Here is a 20,405-nt window from a genome sequence, read left to right as displayed (position 1 = left end):
AATATATGGTTTTGAAGTTATTTAAATGATAATTTTAAATAGTTCTGTGCATTTTAGTGGTTGAATTAAAATACTTTAAAAAAGGAAATATAGCACTTATTTTCAGATTAGTGGAGGGAAAAAACAATGACTGGATGCCACTATGTGGCATGGCGTGAGTATTCATAACACAGGTAGCCCTGCAGCCAGAGTCTGTAATTTTATCAGAGCAGCACTGCCAGTAAGAGAACTTGGGGGCCTGGGATTCGAACCCAGAACTCAGCCTCAATTTCCTCATCTGTAAGATGGTGGTAATGCAAACTTCATCAGACAGTTGTGGGAAAAAAACAACTGGTACAAAATATAGATACAGTAGTAGGAATATCAAAGGATAAGTGTGTCTTGAACATTAATATATAAACATAATAGTGTTAGTAAATGTTCAGCAAAGGTTTCTCATTAGGTATCTTCTAAATAACATGAAGAATAAACCAAGTGGTCAACTGTTAATTGCAAGGAAACAAGCTAAAAATTATGTGAAGTTATTGATTGATTAATTGGAAATGTTCTCAAGGCGAATCTTTATAGTAATGTAAAAGCGAAAAAAAAGTCTGCACTAAGGCAAATATTTGAGGAAGTTTTTAAAAAGTAAAATGATGCTGGAAAATGAAAACTAAGATGTTAATTGTTAGACTTTTGTTCATATATTAATTATAGCTCTAGGTGTTTGATCCTGTTTTCTGGATACAGTTACAAAAAGCAAAACTAAAACTTGGTTTTGATTTGGTACTGCTGTTTTGATAATGTGCTTTATGAACATTAATGGCATCAAGGTTTATCTGAGGTTCAGCATTGTGGCATCTGCTGAGTTCATGTTTGTGTTCTGGCTTGAATAGGAAGGAAACATGCCTCTAGAAGATTTATTGGCATTCTATGGCTATGAACCTACAATTCCAGCAGTTGCAAATTCCAGTGCAAATAGCTCCCCAAGTGAACTTGCAGATGAACTACCAGATATGACACTAGACAAAGTAAGTACAAGCATGTAGAAAAAAAAATTCCAGATCTGTTACCATTGACTGTTTTTATTAGTTTATTTAATTTAAAGCATTTCATAATTCTGAATTGTAAACTTCTTATGCATGCATTGCTCTTATCATTTTGGTGACTGATTTGAATATTGTTTGGCTTTGATCTCACTACTTTAAAAGTAGTAATAGCTTCATAATACTTTGCATATTTGAGTATTCTTCCATAACTTTTTATCTTTCCTGTGTAGACATATTATATCTAAACTTAGATTTTGCCCTAACTTCTTTTGATCCTGTGGACACTTGAATGCATTGATTAATGAATCCCCCAGAAGTTTTCAAACCAATCTGGCTTAGGCATGGAGTGGTTGGAGAGAAGTTCTGTTTTCTTGGGCTCTGGGAGTGACAGAGGCCATAGCAGCCAAGGCCTCAGTGATACGTCTTTTAACATAGGCTGGTTGTAGGGGAGGCCTAGTCCCTGCCAAGGAGAATTCAGTCATGGTCTCTGCTAACAGATCCCTGGGAAACTTTCCTCATCTTTCAGGTCTCAGGCAGGGAGAGGACTCCACATCTTCCTGTGAGTTATGTTGTTTCCACTTTTCAATTAAATGTGATATTAATGTACCAAAAACCTTAATGACCATAGTCATTCAGCAAATATTGAGTGCCTACTATGTACCAGGCACAAGGATGACTATATACTTACATAAAAATTAATTCTGAACTGTTTCTTTTAAAATTATATCACTAGTCGGAGTGGTGCATTAGTTGGACTTTTAAAAAATTATCGGAAGAGTGGAGTTTGGAGACTTTTTTGTTTTCTTTTAGTTATTTAAGTTGGCAGAAAGTGAGTTTAATTTTTAACCACTTAGAAGTAAGATTATTTTTGTTGTAAATTCACTAAAAGTCTACCGCTTCAGATAAGTTCTCTACATACCCACAAATTAAGCAAATTGTTTGTTATATCATAAATGTATAATAGTATAGCATTAGATATTGTATATAATTAACTAGTAAATGTTATTAACTAATTATGTACGTGAAGTAAATTATAGAATTTCAATTCTACTTTTCTCAAAACTGAGACTTCAGTTAGTTCTTAATTGTATTATAATACCATAATGTTTATGAATAGTGTTATAGAGACCTTTTTTTTCCAAATTGATGGGATGTAATCATTTCTAACCCTAGCATTGCATTCCTATTCTTATAGGAGGAAATAGCAAAAGACCTATTGTCAGGTGATGATGAGGAAACTCAGTCTTCTGCAGATGATCTGACACCATCTGTGACTTCCCATGAAACTTCCGATTTCTTCCCTAGACCTTTACGATGTAAGAAATCCAATCATTACTGATTAGTAGTAGCACTGATACTGTAGCTTGAGTACATTTTGTTACATTCAGTAGTTTATGTCAGAATATCTGAGTGTTTTACTTAATTGAAGTAAAATACTATTATAATCTGAATAGGATTATAACCTCTTTTTATTGGGGGAGATGTAAACTAATATGCTCTTTAAAAACGAAAGCATTTGCTTGGTTTTGCAGGGCTGTTTTCTTTCCCAAGACTCATCTGTTGCTATGGCAACCAATCTTAGTTCAGCCATGAAATTTTATAGACATTTTTTGGATTTCTGTTAAAAGGCTCTTACTCTCCTGGTAAACTACCATCAGTTTGAAAACTACCATCAGTTGCTCCAAAAGTATTTTTTATTTTTAGTGATTTATTTAATCCTTTTCTTTTAGTTCTTGGTGTTATCCCTTAATGTATATCAGTAATATTTAAAAGGTCTTTGAACTGAAATAATTTCTTATATGCAATCTTGCTTATTTCTCAGGTGTTTTTATGGTAGAAGAACGGTTCAGATAACAAGTTCCAATACACACACACATATGTGTGCAAAAAGATAATTTTTATGGACTCAATGTGCAGCTCTTTGTGTATGTCTCACTCTAGATTAATGTAATCAGTGTAATCCAGTGCTTTACCTTCTTTTTTTAAGGGGACCATAGTGGTTTTCCTCTTGCCTTTCCAAACTATATGACTGTACACCAGATAATTATAAGGTTACTATGCACTTTCTTCATGTTTTCAGTGTCTTGTTTTGACTAGTTTCAAAATGTGAGAATAGTACAAGAGGTTTAGTATATTTGTGCTGATCTCATTTATTAAACAAATTTTTATCATAAGTAAAATATAAAATATCAGGCACTCTTTCAAGTGCTGCAAAAATAGGCAACAAAACCCTTTTTAAAAATTTAACTTTCTTCTTTTAAGCAAATACTACGTGTGATGGAGATAAAGAATCAGAGGTTGAAGATGTTGAAACAGACAGTGGTAACTCACCTGAAGACTTGAGGAAGGTATGTTAAGTTGCCATCATAATTTAGTAGACCATTTGGATTAAAGTAGCTTTTAAAAACACTTCTGAAACAATTTATGATAATTTTGCGAGATAACTTTAGATTTGTAGTAACTGATTAATGAATTGGAACTTTTTTTTTCAGTATTTATTTTTGTAATAAGTTGTTTTTACTTCTGAATTTTCCTGTAGGAAATAATGATTGGTTTACAATATCAAGCAGAGATTCCACCTTATCTTGGAGAGTATGCTGGTAATGAGAAAGGTAAGGAAGGCTTTTAATTTTGATAATATTTGGTAAGCCAAATTACCGCTCAATATGTTTATTTGAATATCTGATTGTATGCTCATCCTGTGAGTATAAAGATAGATTTGGAGTCAGGGAAGAATTAGGCCTGACTTAGGAGTAATGTATCGTGAGACTCAGAGAACTACCGCCCGCTTCCCCCAGCCCTGGCCCCTTACGGTGCTTCTTACCCAGTATGCTAAGCACCTGTTAAAACGGTGGAGCTGCTCTTCAAGTGCAACTCTTTGGCCTACATCCCACTCCAGTGGAAGTTGGTAGCATCCTATCACCTGAGATAATGAGAACGTTAGGAATATAATCCTCTTGGGAAGAAACGCTTAAGGAAAAAAGAAACTAGAAGAAATTCTCTTGCCCCAGCCCTGAAAGATTAGGTGGTAGAATGTAAAGATTCTGTTGCTTTTGTTATATACCCCTACTTAAGTGTAATCAGTTTTCCTCACATTTTTGGTAGATTCCAACTATAGCTGGTTCTGAAAATATGGAGGGGTGAGGTGGTGGGAAGTAAAAATCCAGGTACACCTTCCTAGCTGAACTTGGGAAACACGTAGATTTGGCCATGGGCAAAGTACATGCTCAGCAGCTGCTGGCCCTTAGATGAAACAGAGCAGAGGTAATATTCTCTCAGTTCTACACCTTCAGAAAGGAACGTATACCTTCTCTATCTTTTGAGGGAATACACTCAAACTATATTACCCATTTCAGTTTTGACCAAAGTTTCTTTATGAAACTGGTTCCAGAAACTTACCTCAAAAGTCAGTCTTATTGCTTCACAGGCACACTTTATTTTTAACTTTCCTGCTCATTGGGAATAGAAATGCCTGCCTTATACAGTTGTGAATGTAAAGCACTTACCACGGTCTCTGCTGCATAGTGAGCTCTCAGTAAATTACTTTTATTCGCTATATTTAGTAGTTATTTTACAGTTGAAGGATGGATTGTAGTTGAAGCAATGGGTTAAATACTTGGGCTATCTGTATGACTTTATTGTGTGAAGTAGAAACCTTCAGTATGGCAGCAGTGTTTGCGTTAATAAAACATAGTTTGTTTTAGTGTCATTTCGCTTATTAAATATCAGCTTCTCTAAGAGGTGGAAAGTTTACTTATCTTACTGTTTATCATTTTTTTTCCATTTTTAATTAGTCTGCTTCCTTTTTATTTTATTTTAGTTTTTTTGCTTCCTTTTTAAAATAATTTACCTTTTGGGAAGAAATCAGTAAAGGAAAAATATATCTTTCCTAGGTATTTCAGTATTGGCAGATATTTTGATTGTTATTTTTAACCTCTAGACATTTTCATAGAGCCATTTAGGGAGTTTAAGAGAAAATTGCAATAAGGTTATTAAAGAATTTACACAGGTTATTTTTACCCCCTCATTAGAAGAATGTAAGACACCACTACCAGGTTTTATATTAGACTACTAGGCATAGAAAGCCTTCTAACTTGTTAGTAAATCCAATCACCAAAAAAGCTACTTGCTCTAGTGACTGGAATACTTGGACCTTAATGAAGTTAAAAAAAAAAAAAATTGTTTTAAACCTTTACTAATGAAAGACTCAGCTTGCCAGACAATCAAATTACTGGTGTCCTCAAAGTTAGTTACTTGTATAGGAAGAGGAAAAACAGTTTTGTATACATCTTTAAGTGTGTTCACTACTTTTAATGTGTTGATGGGATTTTCTTTGTCAGTGTATGAAAATGAAGACCAATTACTTTGGCTTCCTGGTGTGGTTTTGGAGAGCAAAGTTAAGGAGTACCTTGTTGAGACCTCATTAAGAACTGGAAATGAAAAAATAATGGATAGGATTTCTGCAGGAACACACACAAGGGACAATGAACAGGTATACATCACTCTTGTTGAAACAGCAGCTAACTAATATAGTATCTTCTTGATTTTCTTATATTTGATTCAAATATTTCTTACATGTGAACTGGCTATCTCTTTCTGATTTTTAAAACTTGGAAAATACTGGTTTAAAAAAAATCCCAAGACCTAATAATAACCGTTCTATTGTTTCATGTCTTCTTCTGGGCTTTTTTTTCTGTATACACACACATATATTTTACTTTACCTACCATTTTATATCCTTTTAATCACTTAGTCTTATTTTCTTTGCCATTGAGATTTCTTTAATACTTCATTCTTGATGTCTGTATGTTCCATTGTATATTTAAACATTCTCTGTGGTCGGACTTTTAGATTTTATGTTAAAGTTATTTTTTGGATTATTCTTGAACTTTATTCAGGATGTGATTAAAGCTTATGTCTATTAAGAGTGTATAAATTTGCTTTAGGAGCATTCGTTAAATACTGTGTGCTTGTAGATGGAGTACACTCCTGATGGTGTGTGGGATAAGGGTGGAAGTATTGCCTATTAGGGTTTTTTCTCTCTGACGTTGTTTGCCCCTCTCATATACCTTTTCACTCTATCTCCAGCCTAGCTAATCCTAACTAATGAGTGCCCAGAGATAGGTGGACTCAAACTTGAATTTCCGAATAACGTAGAGAAGTCAAACTAGCTGAACTTCAAAGGAGTTTTGTCAGCTGTCAAAAAGAAATCTCATTGGCTTTTTCTACTGATATTCCATTAAAACTATAAATTAATTTTGGAAGAATTAGTACCTTTAAAACATAAAACCTTCTACTTCAAGAGCATGTTCTGATTCTCTATGTATTTGACTTTTTTTTTAATCACGCAAATGTTTTTGCTTGTTTAAATACCACATGCATCTAATTAATTCCTCATTATTTTTAAATACAGTATTTAGCACTGTTGTAAATGGGATCACTATTATATTTGTATTTTGTATATTGTTGATTTAGAGAAATATAAATTAAAAAATTTTTTTCTCAAGCTACTGAAACTATTTAATTTAGTATAATGATTTTTCAGTTGTTTCTCTTAGGTTTTCTAGTTTTAAAGTGAATTATACGTTTGTTCCTTCCTTACCATTGTTATATCTCTTATTCCTGTAATATGTCTTACCGCATTAGCTATAACTCTCAGGGACTTTTGGTAGTTACAGTGGTTTGAGGCCTGCTTTTGATGGAAGATAATACATGTAAGGTTTTTACATTAAGAATAATACCAGCCTTGGGACTTCCCTGGCAGTCCAGCAGTTAAGACTCCGCTTGCCAATGCAGGGGGCACGGGTTCAATTCCTGGTGAGGGAACTAAGATCCCACATGCCACGGGGAGGGGCCAAAAATTAAAAAAAAAGAATAATACCAGCCTTGGTTTGATACAGGCTGTCTTTCTTATAGTAAGGTAGTATCCATCTACTTAAAACCGTTACAGGTTTTGTCTTTTTAAAAATAGAAATGGGTACTGATTTATCTGAAGCTTTTTTAGCAGCTGTTGAGATTGTTTTTAATGATTGATTATTAATGTATTGATTATTAACCTATTGATGTATTAATAGGTTTACTAATATCCTTGCCTTTCTTGAAACTTACTTGGGAAGGTGGATTATTATTTAACTTTCAATTGAGTTCTGTCTGCTGCTATTTAGTATATTCATAATTCCAAACAGATTTAATGGGAAGAAATTCTGATTTTTAAAAAATGATATCTTCCATAGTAGGTGGAAATAACTATAAACTCCAGTCACTGAAATATCCATCCTTCTATTCCAGGCCTGCTGCTATTCTCTTTTATGAAAACTCTAAAAGGCAGGCAGAAGGTGCTATCAAGAGAGAAGACCATAATTCTGACTTTTCCCGACTAGAAATAATCATCTAAAATAGGGATATTCTCCCAGCTCAGAAGGCCTGGCAATAAAAAAAAGTGAGGAATGATACTGGTAGATGACTTCTGAGAGGTGGAGTCAGAATGAACAAACTCTTTGGGTACCAGAGTCAATCTACAGCATAGTTACGTAGATTAAATGTCTGGGCAAACATACGCTTCAAATGTCCTGAAATTAGAGAGCACTTCAGCTAGTATTTGTCAGGACTCTTATAATACACCTGTTTTTGTTTGTTTGTTTGTTTTGGGGTTTGTTTGTTTTTTTTAAGTATGAACTTTTGGTAAGTTTTATTGAATAGTTTTTTTCCCCTTGCCCTTAGGCATTATATGAACTTCTCAAGTGTAACCATAATATAAAGGAAGCAATTGAAAGGTACTGCTGCAACGGAAAGGCCTCTCAAGGTAAGAAACACTTGGGATCAAGAGAGGGAAACGACAGGGGATGGTCATTTGGGGATCAGAATAAGCAAAGTATAAAGGACGGAGCAATCCTATAACACTTTTGTATAAGATCTATTTTCATCTTCATAGCAAATAATTTTTTCCTTTTCTTGCCCTCTATTTTTAGACGTACCAGAGATTGTTCAAATACAAATTAGTTACCCCCCTGTCACCTCCAGAACAAAGCAGACCCCAGAGATGACAATATATCCAAAGTAATTAATAAGAATGATTTTATGATTTCATTGGGGGAAAAAAGTTGTTTTTTCTTTTTCTTAAACCAGACAGGAAATGAAAAGGAGATTAAAGATTAAAAAAAAGAAACGTATAATATATTCCATTCAATTTATTGCAAGAAGTGTATGTTTAATAATCATGTGATAACATTTTTGCAGTGCCTAGGTTTTGGTTTGTGTGTGTCAAGGAAAATGGTTAACTTTAATTTCAGTATTTTTGTCATTATATAAATCAGTTGCATGCACCATAGCTTTCATTAAGTATATGTAGAGTGAAATAATGCTTACTAATATTATATAAATGACTTGGAAAAATATAAAAGCTGGAAACAATACATTTAAACTTGTAGGTGAGATAGTCTATTGAAATGTTTCCTTGTAAAAGCTGCTTCTTTGAAAAAATTACTTTATGCTCTCAAAACTCTGAACAAAGTTTTCACGTTTGTGGTGGGCTACTCTTAATGGCTTTGGGGACCTGGTCCCCATTGTGAGTGAGGCACTTCAAGTCTCCTCTGCCCCAAGTAGATTTGATTCATCAACATTGACATCTGCCAGGAAGTTGAATGGGATTTAGTCTTTTGAGAGCATGGGCTGTTTTGTATTCCCTTTATATTCCTACCGTATAGCACTCTGCAAACTGACTCTAAATAAATATGTGTTGATTATTTATGGTCTCTAAAGAGCTTATGGTTTTGACATAAGACCAAAGTAAGGCTTTTTTTTTCTATAAAGAAAATAACCTTTTTTTCCCCTAATTAAAAAAAAATGCTCATTGTTTAAAAAAATCAGAAAAACAATGTGCATGAATTATAGTAAAAAATATAAAATCCTTGTCTCATCATGCAGAGGAAAAAAACCAGTTGTTTATATTTTGGTATTCTAGATTTTTTTAGTTAAGATTACTAACTAAAACCTCCACATAAAGAACTTGTCTGGGTGTGTGTGTGTGTAGAAGTTTATAGCCTTTCTATTAGGAAAACATACTGAAAGTAAATCAGTCATTTATATATATAAGAGTTTTGAGGCCAATTTATTTTGTTTTAAAATTTCTTTAGAAGGAATGACTGCATGGACAGAAGAAGAATGCCGGAGCTTTGAACATGCACTCATGCTTTTTGGAAAAGATTTTCATCTTATACAGAAGAATAAGGTAAGTTAGGCAAATTAGTATAGAGAAATTGCTTACTAAATACAATGAATATAAGCAACTAATTTATGAGCCTCTTGGGTAGGGAAAAAAAGCTATAACTTGTTAATGCTCCCCTGCTATTAACGTTTCTGTTACTTTCTGATCAATTTTTCTGTAAACCCAAAACTGCTCTGAAATATAAAATCTAGTTTAAAAAGCAGTAGGTGGGGGTTCCCTGGTGGTGCAGTGGTTAAGAATCCACCTGCCAACTCAGGGGACACGGGTTCGAGCCCTGGTCCGGGAAGATCCCACATGCCGCGGAGCAACTAAGCCTGTGTGCCACAACTACTAAGCCTGCGCTCTAGAGCCCGCGTGCCACAACTACTGAGCCCGTGTGCCACAACTGCTGAAGCCTGCGCACCTAGAGCCCATGCTCCACAACAAGAGAAGCCACCGCAATGAGAAGTCTGCACACCACAAGGAAGAGTAGCCCCCGCTCACCTCAACTAGAGAAAGCCTGCGTGCAGCAATGAAGACCCAATGCAGCCAAAAACAAATAAATATAATAAATAAATTTAAAATTAAAAAGCAATAGGCATAGAATATTGACCTATCCACCTAAATATTTTAGAATCCTATGTTCCTTAGGACAAAAAGAAAGAATAAGCAAAGCATATTTTAATGAGATTTAATTATCCCAAACTGTTAGAATATACACACACTTCTTAAAAATAGACTTTATTTTTAGAGCAGTTTTAGGTTCACAGCAGAATTGAGGAGAAAGTATGGAGAGTTCCCATGTACTTCCTGCTCCCACCCACACACGGCTTCCCCCCACCAGCCCCCCCACCAGAGTGGTGCACTTGTTACAACTGGTAAATCTACTTTGCCATGTTTTTATGCCCCAGTGTTCGTAGTTTACAGTAGGTTCACTCTTTGTGTTGTTATAACGACACCTATCCACCATTGTAGTATCATAAAGAATAGTTTCACTGATCAAAAAATCCCTTGTCATATAATTGGAATCATACAGTATGTAGCCTTTGGAGATTGGCTTTTTGACTTAGTAATATGCATTTAAGGTTCCTCCATGTTTTTTTGTGGCTCATTTCTCTCTCTCTCTCTTTTTTTTCTTTTAAAAATTTATTTATTTATTTGGCTATATTGGTCTTAGTTGCGGCACGCGATATCTTTAGTTGCTGCATGTGAACTTCTAGTTGCAGCAGGTGGGATCTAGTTCCCTGACCAGGGACTGAACCTGGGCCCCCTGCATTGGGAGCATGGAGTCTTAGTGTGGCTCATTTCTTTTTATCACTGAATAATATTCCATTGTATGGATTTACCAATTTGTTTATCCATTCACCATTTGGAGGACATCTTGGTTGCTTTCAAGTTTTGGCAGTTACGAGTAAAGCAGCTGTAAGCATCAGTGTGCAGGGGTTTTTTTGGACATAAGTTTTCAGCTCCTTTGGGTAAATACCAGTAAGTGTGATTGTTGGATGATATGTTTCTGTAGTTTTTTCTTAACATCTTTATTGGAGTATAATTGCTTTACAATGGTTTTGTTTTTTTTTTTTTTTCCTTTAAGCAAGTATGGATAGTTTTGTAAGAAACCGCCAAACTGTCTTCCAAAGTGGCTGTGCCACGTTGCATTCCTACCAGCAATGAATGAGAGAGTTCCTGTTGCTTCACATCCTTGCCAGTATCTGGTGGTGTCATTGTTTCGGATTTTGGCTATTCTAAAATGTGTAGTGGTATCTTGTTTTAATTTGCATTTCCCTGATGACATATGTGGGTCATTTTTTCATATGCTTATTCGCCATCTATATATATTCTTTGGTGAGGTGTCTGTTAGGGTCTTTAGCACATTTTTTAATTGGGTGGTTTGTTTTCTTATTGTTGAATTGCAAGAGTTCTTTATATATTTTGGATAACAGTCCAAAAAAATACGTGTGATTTTTGAATATTTTCCCCCAGTCTTTGGCTGGTCTTTTCATTTTCTTAGCAGTGTCTTTTGCAGAGTAGAAGTTTTTAATTTTAATTAGTCCAATTTATCAATTTTTCTTTCATAGATTGTGCTTGTATTGTTGTTCCTAAAAAGTCATCACTATCCCCAATGTCATCTAGGTTTTCTCCTGTGTTATCTTCTAGGAGCTTTTATAGTTTTGTAGTGTACTTTTAGGTCTTATAATCCGTTTTGAGTTTTTGTGAAAGGTGGATATAGATGTCCACTTGTTCTAGCGCTGTTTGTTGAAAAGATGATCCTTCCTTCATTGAATTGCCTTTGCTCCTTTGTCAAAGATTAGTTGACTATATTTCTGTGAGTCTGTTTCTGGGCTCTCTATTGTGTTCCATTAACGTATTTGTTTATTTTTTCACCAGTACCACACTATCTTGATTACAATAGCTTAATAGTAAGTCTTGAAGTTGGGTAGTATCTATCCTCTGACTTTGTTCTTCTCCTTCAATATTGTGTTGGCTATTCTGGGTCTTTTGCCTTTGCATATAAACTTTAGAATTAATTTGTCAGTATTTACAAAATAACTTGCTGGAATTTTAATTGGGATTGCACTGAATCTATAAATCAAGTTGGGAAGAACTGACACCTTAACAATAATCAGTCTTCCTATCTGTGAACATGGAATATCTCTCAATTTATTTAAATCTTCTTTGATTACTTTAATCAGAATTTTGTAGATTTTCTCATATAGATCTTGCATGTATTTTATTAGGTATATACCTAAGTATTTCATTTTGGGGGCGCTAATGTAGATGGTATTGTGTTTTTAATTTCAAATATCAATTGCTCATTGCTGGTATATAGGAAAGCAATTGACTTTTGCATATTAACCTTGTGTCCTGCAACCTTGCTATAATCATTTATTAGTTTCAGGAGGGTTTTTTGTTGCTTCTTTAGGATTTTCTATATAGACAATCATGTCATCTGTGAACAGACAGTTTTCTTTCTTTCTTCTCAATCTGTATACCTTTTATTTCTTTTCTTATTGCATTTAGCTAGATCTTCCAGTATGATGTTGAATACTTCAGTGCTTTTTTGTATGTATGAAAACCTGTTGTTTTCTCAGAGATGAGATTAAGTGTTTAATTTATTGAAAGATAAAACAGTTGCCCTTTTAAGTCAAAATAAAACCTCAGTTTTGCAATGACTTATGAAATATATCCATTTATTTCACAAATAAGCTCTATCATTTACCAGATATTATTTTAAGCTCTAGAGATAAATCAGTGAATAAGACAGGAAAGGTCTCTGTTCCCAAGAAGCCTATATTCTTTTTGAAGACTTATGGCTAATGTGCTTATTGAAAGGTATACCTTATTTCTTGGTTTAAAAAGCTTGTTCCTGTATTATGATCTTATATCACAACATGCTCACTAATCAGGATAGAGATTCTGAAACTTCCTTATTGGGTACTGATTAAGCAGGGGAGAAAGTGTTTATTGGGTAAAGATACAGAATTTTGCGTACATCTGAACTCATACCTTTAGCTATATATAGTTAGAAGAGCCCTAGTCTGCATGTGGAACCAAGTTGAATGAGGCTCAAATTTTACTGTTGTTGTTGTTCTTACCAAACTCTGTTGGCGCTAAGAGCCAAATGCATGTTAAAGGAAAAAATTCTGCCTTTATCTGGCAATCATCTTAAATTCCAGATGCGGTAGAGTACTGATCCCTTTGCAAACGGTTCTTAATCTCTTTTGGGCAATGGAACCCTTTGATAATCTGATGAAGCTGCACCCTTCTCCCCAGAAAAGTGTACGTGCATGAAATTTTGGGAGTTAATAGATCCCAATGAAGCTCATTCATGGATCCCTCAGGGTTAAGAAGGACCCCTGCTACAGTCAGAATCACAGTGAAAGTTCAGTGAAGAAAAGTAAAGGATTGTCAGTGTTTTAAGATTTTCAGTAAAGGTGTAAGATAACTTCTGGATACGCATTTTTTATTATTATTACATTCTGATTTAAATAAAAAGCCTTGGGCTTTTGAAGGCAGCTTCATTATTAAATAGTGTAAATGTAAAGACAGTTCACTAATAAAATGTTCAGAATTTCATAATTAGGAAGATAGAAAATAAGACCTATGGGTTGTAAAAAAAAATAGTTATTAAAAAATGCATAGAATATGTTGATTTTTAAAAATGCAACTTTTTTTGTTAGGTGAGAACTAGAACAGTTGCTGAATGTGTAGCATTCTACTATATGTGGAAGAAATCTGAACGTTATGATTACTTTGCTCAACAGACAAGATTTGGAAAGAAACGATATAACCATCACCCTGGAGTTACGTAAGTACTGTGGGATTGATTTCCGGGATTTTTGTTTTCAACTGTGATATGCAGTCATAAAATTATTGGGGTGTGTTTTTTAGGGACTATATGGATCGTTTGGTGGATGAAACAGAAGCTCTGGGTGGGACAGTAAATTCTTCAGCCTTAACATCTAACCGACCTGAGCCTGTTCCTGATCAACAGCTGAACATTCTCAACTCTTTCACTGCCAGTGACTTGACAGGTAACATGAACATCTTTTTGCATTTTTTACCATAGCTTGGGGCAACCTTATATCATCTTTGTGGCATGACGTCAGACCGCTTACTTAAACCATTTTCCGTCTCTTTTTTAGCTTTGACCAGCAGTGTAGCGACCGTCTGCGATCCAGCGGATGTGACTTGTTTGGATGATAGCTTTCCTCCACTGGGCAGCACGCCCCGTGGACAAGTCAATCACGTGCCTGTTGGAACAGAGGAGTTACTCACCCTGCCCAGCAACGGGGAAAGTGATTGTTTTAACTTATTTGAGACTGGATTTTATCACTCAGAGCTAAACCCCATGAACATGTGCAGTGAAGAGTCAGAAAGACCAGCAAAGAGATTGAAAATGGGCATTGCTGTTCCTGAATCCTTTATGAATGAGGTTTCTGCAAATAATTTGGGTGTGGACTTTGAAAATCACACACATCATATCACCAGTGCCAAAATGGCCGTATCTGTGGCTGACTTTGGCAGTCTGTCTGCCAGCGAGACCAATGGTTTCATCAGTGCCCACGCTCTGCATCAGCACGCCGCCCTTCATTCTGAGTGACATGAGTGAGGGGCCCAGAAACAGTGGGTGTGCAGTACCAGTACCAGGAAAGTATCAGGTTTGCTTAGTCTTTCACTGGAAGTTTGAACTTTTTTCACTATGACATCAGTGATGTCAGTATGTATAGAACTATATCTTGATTTATCAAGAGTATTTTCATTTTCAATCCATAAATGTGGAAATGAACTATGATCAGCAGAGTTGGGAACTAAGATTGAACTCTGTGGTGCAGCTTTAAGCTCTGCTTATCTCTTCCTCATCCCTGATACCTCTTCCCCACTCCCTTCTTTTTCTATTCTTTTCTGTTCCCCACTGCCCTCACTCCCAATTTTAAAACCTGTAGACAGAGGCCACCAGCTCAAAACCAGCACAGATGTTCTGAACTGAATGGAGTGGCTTCTATTCATGTAAATTCCTTTTGCCGTAATGGATGCAGTGGAATAACAATGTTTACAGGTACCGATCCCGATCCCTGCTCAATGTAGCATTTTTTGGTTTTATTTTCTTAATTAAATAAAAGCAGGGGTAGGTTTCTTTAAACTGCACAAACATGCAAGGATTTTTTTAAAAATGGAAACTTCTCTCATGTTGTTCAACTAGAGCACTTCAGTTTACAAAACAGCAAGTCCATCTTTATGGAAGCCAGCACGAGGAACTGCGTGCAAATTATGAAGACGCTTGCTTGGATCCTGTTTCAGAATTCTAGACCAGGGCTACCTTACACAGAATTGGTCATTTTACTGCCGGAAGATTTCTGTGTAACTTCATTTATTGGCTAAAAATTTGGCATTTGAAGGTGTGGTGTTTAGATGGGGTTTTGTCCACCATTATCAAGATTGTAATCATAAAAATCATACCAGTCATTGATAATTTAGTTTATCCTGAGGCAGTTGACTTGCGGGGCACAGTCTACAAAGCCTAGGATGTTGCCACTCATTGGTTTACATTTTGGGACACCTCTTAAGTTGTTTTATAGCGGTGCAGTTCAAAGTGTTAATATTTAGGAGGGATTTCTAGATTTTAGACATAAAATGCAGTAGAACCTTGAAGTATATTTAAACTTTTCTGTTTAGCTTGAACAGTTACTGGCAAGAAAAATGTGAGTTCCTATCTGAAATAGAATGGTACGTTACCACTTTAAGTTTTAAAAAGTGATTGACGTTCAGTTGCATCTCAAACTCAGTTTTATTTTTATTCCAAACATTGTGAATGAGAAGCCATTGTCATAAACTTAGGCCATTTTTGCTGTATAGACATGCATCTTTAAGTTATGAGGTGAATTCAAACAATATGTAATGCAGTATTAGGATGTGATAAGCTTTGCTTTTATAGTTCAGTTAAAACACAGAATTTTACTTTTTTTTCTTTTTTTTTTTGCACTGTCTTAATTAATTGTTTCAATTTCTACTAGTTGTCTTGCTTTGCAGAAACTTAAATGTTTGGCTACATTGCTGATATTTGTAAGTATAAGTCGCTTCAAGGTTGTGCTGATGAATAGATAGAATGTAGTTACCTTAGTAGTGATGGAAAGGGAGGGTATTTATTATACAAACTGTGAACTGCAATGACATCCTTAGTTTTGGATGATGTGTATTCTTTTCTTTGCAGCATTTTAATGAAGATTGCTTTGAAGTGTTTACGCATTAGCACATTTACTATAAAAGTTAGTTTAGCACAGTGGACGAAAAGTAGTTAAATTAATAACTTAAAGTCAGGCTCTAATTTATACATCTAAAGTCTAGCATTCCTGTATGCACACAGTAAATAATGGGTAGCCTGAGTTCTATGTTGCTTTCAGATATTTTTTTCCAAGTTGTCAGCTTCTTATTGCTGTGGTGTTGTGCTAAACTTTGAACCTAATTTCTTCTGTTAAAAATGAATACACCTATAATTTAGTAAGATACTGGCCATAATCTTCCATTGTTATAACTTTAATTTTTACTCTGGGTTTACAGTGGCTGGTCTGTATAAAATAATTTACACAAAGATGACTGAATGCTAATACCAGTTGCACTTAAATGAACATGCCCATTCTCAGTAGCTGATGCAGTAATATATTCAGTTTATCTATGCATTGCTGGGATCTTGATATAAGATGGAAACAGTGTTTTCTTATCTAAAGTTTTGATTATCAGCAAGTTGAATGGACACTTTAGTTATTTAAATAAAGACTTTTGACCAAAATCCAGAAATGATATGAGAGAAAAATAATTTCCAGCTAGTTTAATAGATTTTTAAACGCCAATCTGATTTTAGCCTCTTAGAGAGTGCTAACTAGCTGGTAACGTTTACTTTTAATTCCTTGTTAAAATGAGGCAATAATTTGCAAGATTTTTGTATATATATGTAAAGTCTTCATCTCTTTTTAGATCTAATTCAATATTTTCTGACTGCTTCCTCCATGTATAATACCATTTTTGTGCATGCTTGATGTGACATTCGTAAATTGTACCACTATGACTTTATTCATGTAAAATAGCTATTTATTGAATTTCCTTTTAAATCTGGATTTACTGGGTTTTTTCCTCTCCGTTTAAGCATCTTAACAGAGAATTTGTTACTGTTTATTAGAAGAATTGCGTTTGAGAGCATGAAAATAACTGATTTGCAGTCATACGAAGAAACAATAATGCCTTTATTATCAAGTGTTAAGCACAATTCTTATAACAAACTGTGATAAATTCTTTTTTCTTTTTCCTTTGCCATATTATTTTTGTATGAACAAACCAAAAATCCATGGTGAGCAGTTGCAGTGTTGGCTGATGTGTCTTTTATGTACAGGGGGTTTGAAGAGGACAGCGGATTCATTTAGAAGTGAAACTGGTGCTGTGATTATAGCAATACTTTACTTTTGTTAGTTGTACTCCACTTTTTCATGCTACCTTTTTCAGTGTTTAGTTTTCCTCTTGTCATGGTCAACTGCTGAATTTACTTGAAGGAGGTAGAATACTGTTTAAACAATACTAAAGTGTGTACAATTAGGTCAAAGAATTGTGCAATTGTTTCCTTTTTAATTTTTACAATTGAGGGTCATAATATTTGAGAACGTCAGATCTAATAGAGCATAGTGATACTATTTAATTTAACCAAAGTCTCTAGTGAATACTTCAACTTTGAATGTAAACCAACAAATAAACCTGACCACCAAGGAGATTGTTCGCCCAGAGTTTCAAAGCACATTGTCTACAAATGGAAATTGAAATAATTTATAAAAATATTGACATTACTATGTTTTTTAAAAAGTTCTTAATTTTTTCACTAAAAGGAGGAAACTATTAGTTTTATTGTTAAATATGGTAGATATGAAAACTCCTCTTAGATGACCAGTGATTCCAATTGTCCCAGTTTGAAATAAGTACGCTGTGAGTATGAGATTGATTAGTGACAATCAGAACAAGTTTTAGTATCAGATGTTCAAGAGGAAGTTGCTATTGCATTGATTTTAATATTTGTACATAAACACTGATTTTTTTGAGCATTATTTTGTATTTGTTGTACTTTAATACCTGGTGTACAGTTCCAGAAATAAAAATCTGGAAATCTTTTTTTTTCTTGGTTCGTGTGAGTATTTGCCACAAATAGATTTTTATTTAATAATTCTTACGCTATAACACATGGGTAGATATTTAACCACTGTTAAGTTGGTTTTAGATGTAGTAAATAAGATATTTGATAGGTAAGTAATAAAATTGGTAGATAAAATAAGTTTTCTTTAACTCCTCTAAAATAAATTTCCATCTATAACAAAATTCTAGCTATCCCAAAGTGAGGATTGTACGTACTTTTAGTTTCATTCAGGAAGTATTTATTGAATGTCTGTTATGTTTCAAACAACGTTCTCAGTAACTGTTGTCATTTAGGAAGACATGAAATCTGAAATTTGATCAGATGTTATTATTTGACAATATATTTATAGTAAACTAGTCTTATTATAATATTCATAGTTTAGTAGACTCTAGAAATATCTTCCCTAAGTCTTCATCTTTTCAAGCTAAATATCTCACCTTAGCCTAATTTCACAAGTTTGTCCCCATATTTCACTTGCTCTGACCAGAGCTTTCTCTCTCTAGTTCCATTCTTTTTTTTTTTTTTTTAATATAAATTTATTTATTTATTTATTTATTTTTGGCTGTGTTGGGTCTTCGTTTCTGTGCGAGGGCTCTCTCTAGTTGCGGCAAGCGGGGGCCACTCTTCATCGCGGTGCGCGGGCCTCTCACTATCGCGGCCTCTCTTGCCGCGGAGCACAGGCTCCAGACGCGCAGGCTCAGTAGTTGTGGCTCACGGGCCCAGTCGCTCCGTGGCATGTGGGATCTTCCCAGACCAGGGCTTGAACCCGTGTCCCCTGCACCGGCAGGCAGATTCCCAACCACTGCGCCACCGGGGAAGCCAGGACCAGTGTTTTGAATACAGCCAAGAGGGCAGCCAAACGCCATATAAGAGCATAGTGCTTTAGTCTTTTAGGGGAGGGAGGAGAGCCTTGTGGGAGCAGAATAATCTAGTCTCTTGTAGACCTTACCCATTTTGGCCATAATTTCCATCAATGGTATGCTTTTTGAGCCAGCTGCTTCTCTGACTTCTCAAAGATTTCATGTCATCTGTAAATTGGGTATTTCATTATACACACTTCCATTTTTAATTTAAATTATTCCCTGGGATATCGCACTGTTTACAATTTCCTACCCAGGTAAGTGATCTCTGATCTTTATTCTCTTTTCTGTGGCTATCTGGGTTCTCTGACAAAACAGTGCACAGGGCACTGAAGTCATAGTCCTAGACCAGAAATGCTCACATTTTTCAAGGTTTAATGTGCTATAGCTGGCATACTCACTTTAGAGAGACACATGCTCTATAGTGTACCTCGATTTTGATGAGATTGTTTTTACACAGGTAAAGCCAATACTGCCACAAAGTTGTTTCCTGGTGTAGAATTAATAAAAGCATTTCATAAGCATGTCAGAAATGATATGCCATTTATAAACCTTAAAAAATTCTAGTAAGGAGAAAGTGGTTCTTTAAAAAAAAAAAAAATCAATGTTTTATTTTTTTAAAATAACTTCACCTCTCCAGTCCAGACCAAGTCATGGTACTGGGCAAGCTTTATAGTCCCATTGTAAGCATTTTATCAGCAGGAACTATGTTTTATTCTTTGAATCTTCCAGGACCCTTCACATAGTAGGCATTCACTAAATGTTCGATGACTCTTAAGCTGATGGTGACTTTTCTCCCAACTTAATAAAACTTTTAAGACAAAAGTAAAAATAACAGTATAAAGAACAATCCAGATTGAACAATTAACTTTCTACCATATTTGTTCTCTTTCTATATAATATGCATTTTTTTCTGACTTATTTTTTAAAAGTCTTTGACATTGCAATACTTCAGTCCTAAATACCTAATATGGCCACAGGAGGTAAGTTTCTGTATTTTACATAAAGTTCTGAGTAATAGGATCTTCTTGATCAAGTGGCTTGGCTTTTTTAACAATATGAGTCCCCCTGGCCTCTCAGAATCTTGGCGGCACAAATAAAAAACAAATGAGCCTGAGAAAAAGAGATGCTTCCATGGATTTACATGGACATACGTGATAAATGCTACAGAGAAGAAATGGAATGGGGATTTTAGGGGTTGGCGGTTGGGGATTGTACATTTCCATAGGTTGGTTAGGCAAGGTGACAGGGAATGAGCTGTATGGCTATCTGGGGGAGGTTTTCGGAGGCAGAGAGAACTAGTGCAAAAGCCCTGAGGTGGGAGGGTGCCTGGCAAGCTCAAGGAGTGGCAAGGAGGCAGGTGTGGCTGGGTGGAGTGAGCAAGACGTGAGATCAGAGGTAATGAAAGACCGGCATTTACTCCAAAGCAGGAGTAATCAAAGAGTTATGAGCAGAGGCGGGTTAGGATCTGATTTGTGTTTGAAAGAATCCCTCTCGGTGGTCTATTCTGTAAAGGGGGCAGGAATGGAAGGCAATTAGGAGGCCACTGAAATAGCAATAAACTGAAAAAAGCTGTTGGTGCAGCAGTGAAGATGGTCAGAATCTGGTTGTATAGGTGCCGTGTTAGGATTTGAGGGGCCCAATAA

The 20,405-nt window shown here is 35.2% G+C and overlaps 1 protein-coding gene across 3 annotated transcripts in view; it reads left to right on the top strand.

Annotated features, from left to right (window-relative positions):
* The window catches only part of MIER3 (MIER family member 3), a 30,047-nt gene extending 12,170 nt beyond the window's left edge, over positions 1-17,877 (top strand). For 2 of the 3 annotated variants that reach the window (XM_059916397.1, XM_059916399.1), the window contains exons 4-13: positions 876-1,010; positions 2,224-2,344; positions 3,291-3,376; positions 3,568-3,640; positions 5,369-5,520; positions 7,749-7,830; positions 9,161-9,255; positions 13,410-13,537; positions 13,621-13,763; positions 13,875-17,877. In XM_059916397.1, coding sequence (XP_059772380.1) covers positions 876-1,010; positions 2,224-2,344; positions 3,291-3,376; positions 3,568-3,640; positions 5,369-5,520; positions 7,749-7,830; positions 9,161-9,255; positions 13,410-13,537; positions 13,621-13,763; positions 13,875-14,332 — 1,473 coding nt within the window. In that variant the 3' untranslated portion in view covers positions 14,333-17,877. The remainder of the gene's footprint in view (positions 1-875; positions 1,011-2,223; positions 2,345-3,290; positions 3,377-3,567; positions 3,641-5,368; positions 5,521-7,748; positions 7,831-9,160; positions 9,256-13,409; positions 13,538-13,620; positions 13,764-13,874) is intronic. The other variant, XM_059916398.1, reaches the window with a different exon arrangement.
* Positions 17,878-20,405: the final 2,528 nt, after the last annotated feature.

This window comes from Balaenoptera ricei, chromosome 3 (assembly GCF_028023285.1).
Source record: "Balaenoptera ricei isolate mBalRic1 chromosome 3, mBalRic1.hap2, whole genome shotgun sequence".
Lineage (NCBI taxonomy): Eukaryota > Metazoa > Chordata > Mammalia > Artiodactyla > Balaenopteridae > Balaenoptera > Balaenoptera ricei.
This window is presented reverse-complemented; position numbering and strand designations above follow the sequence as displayed.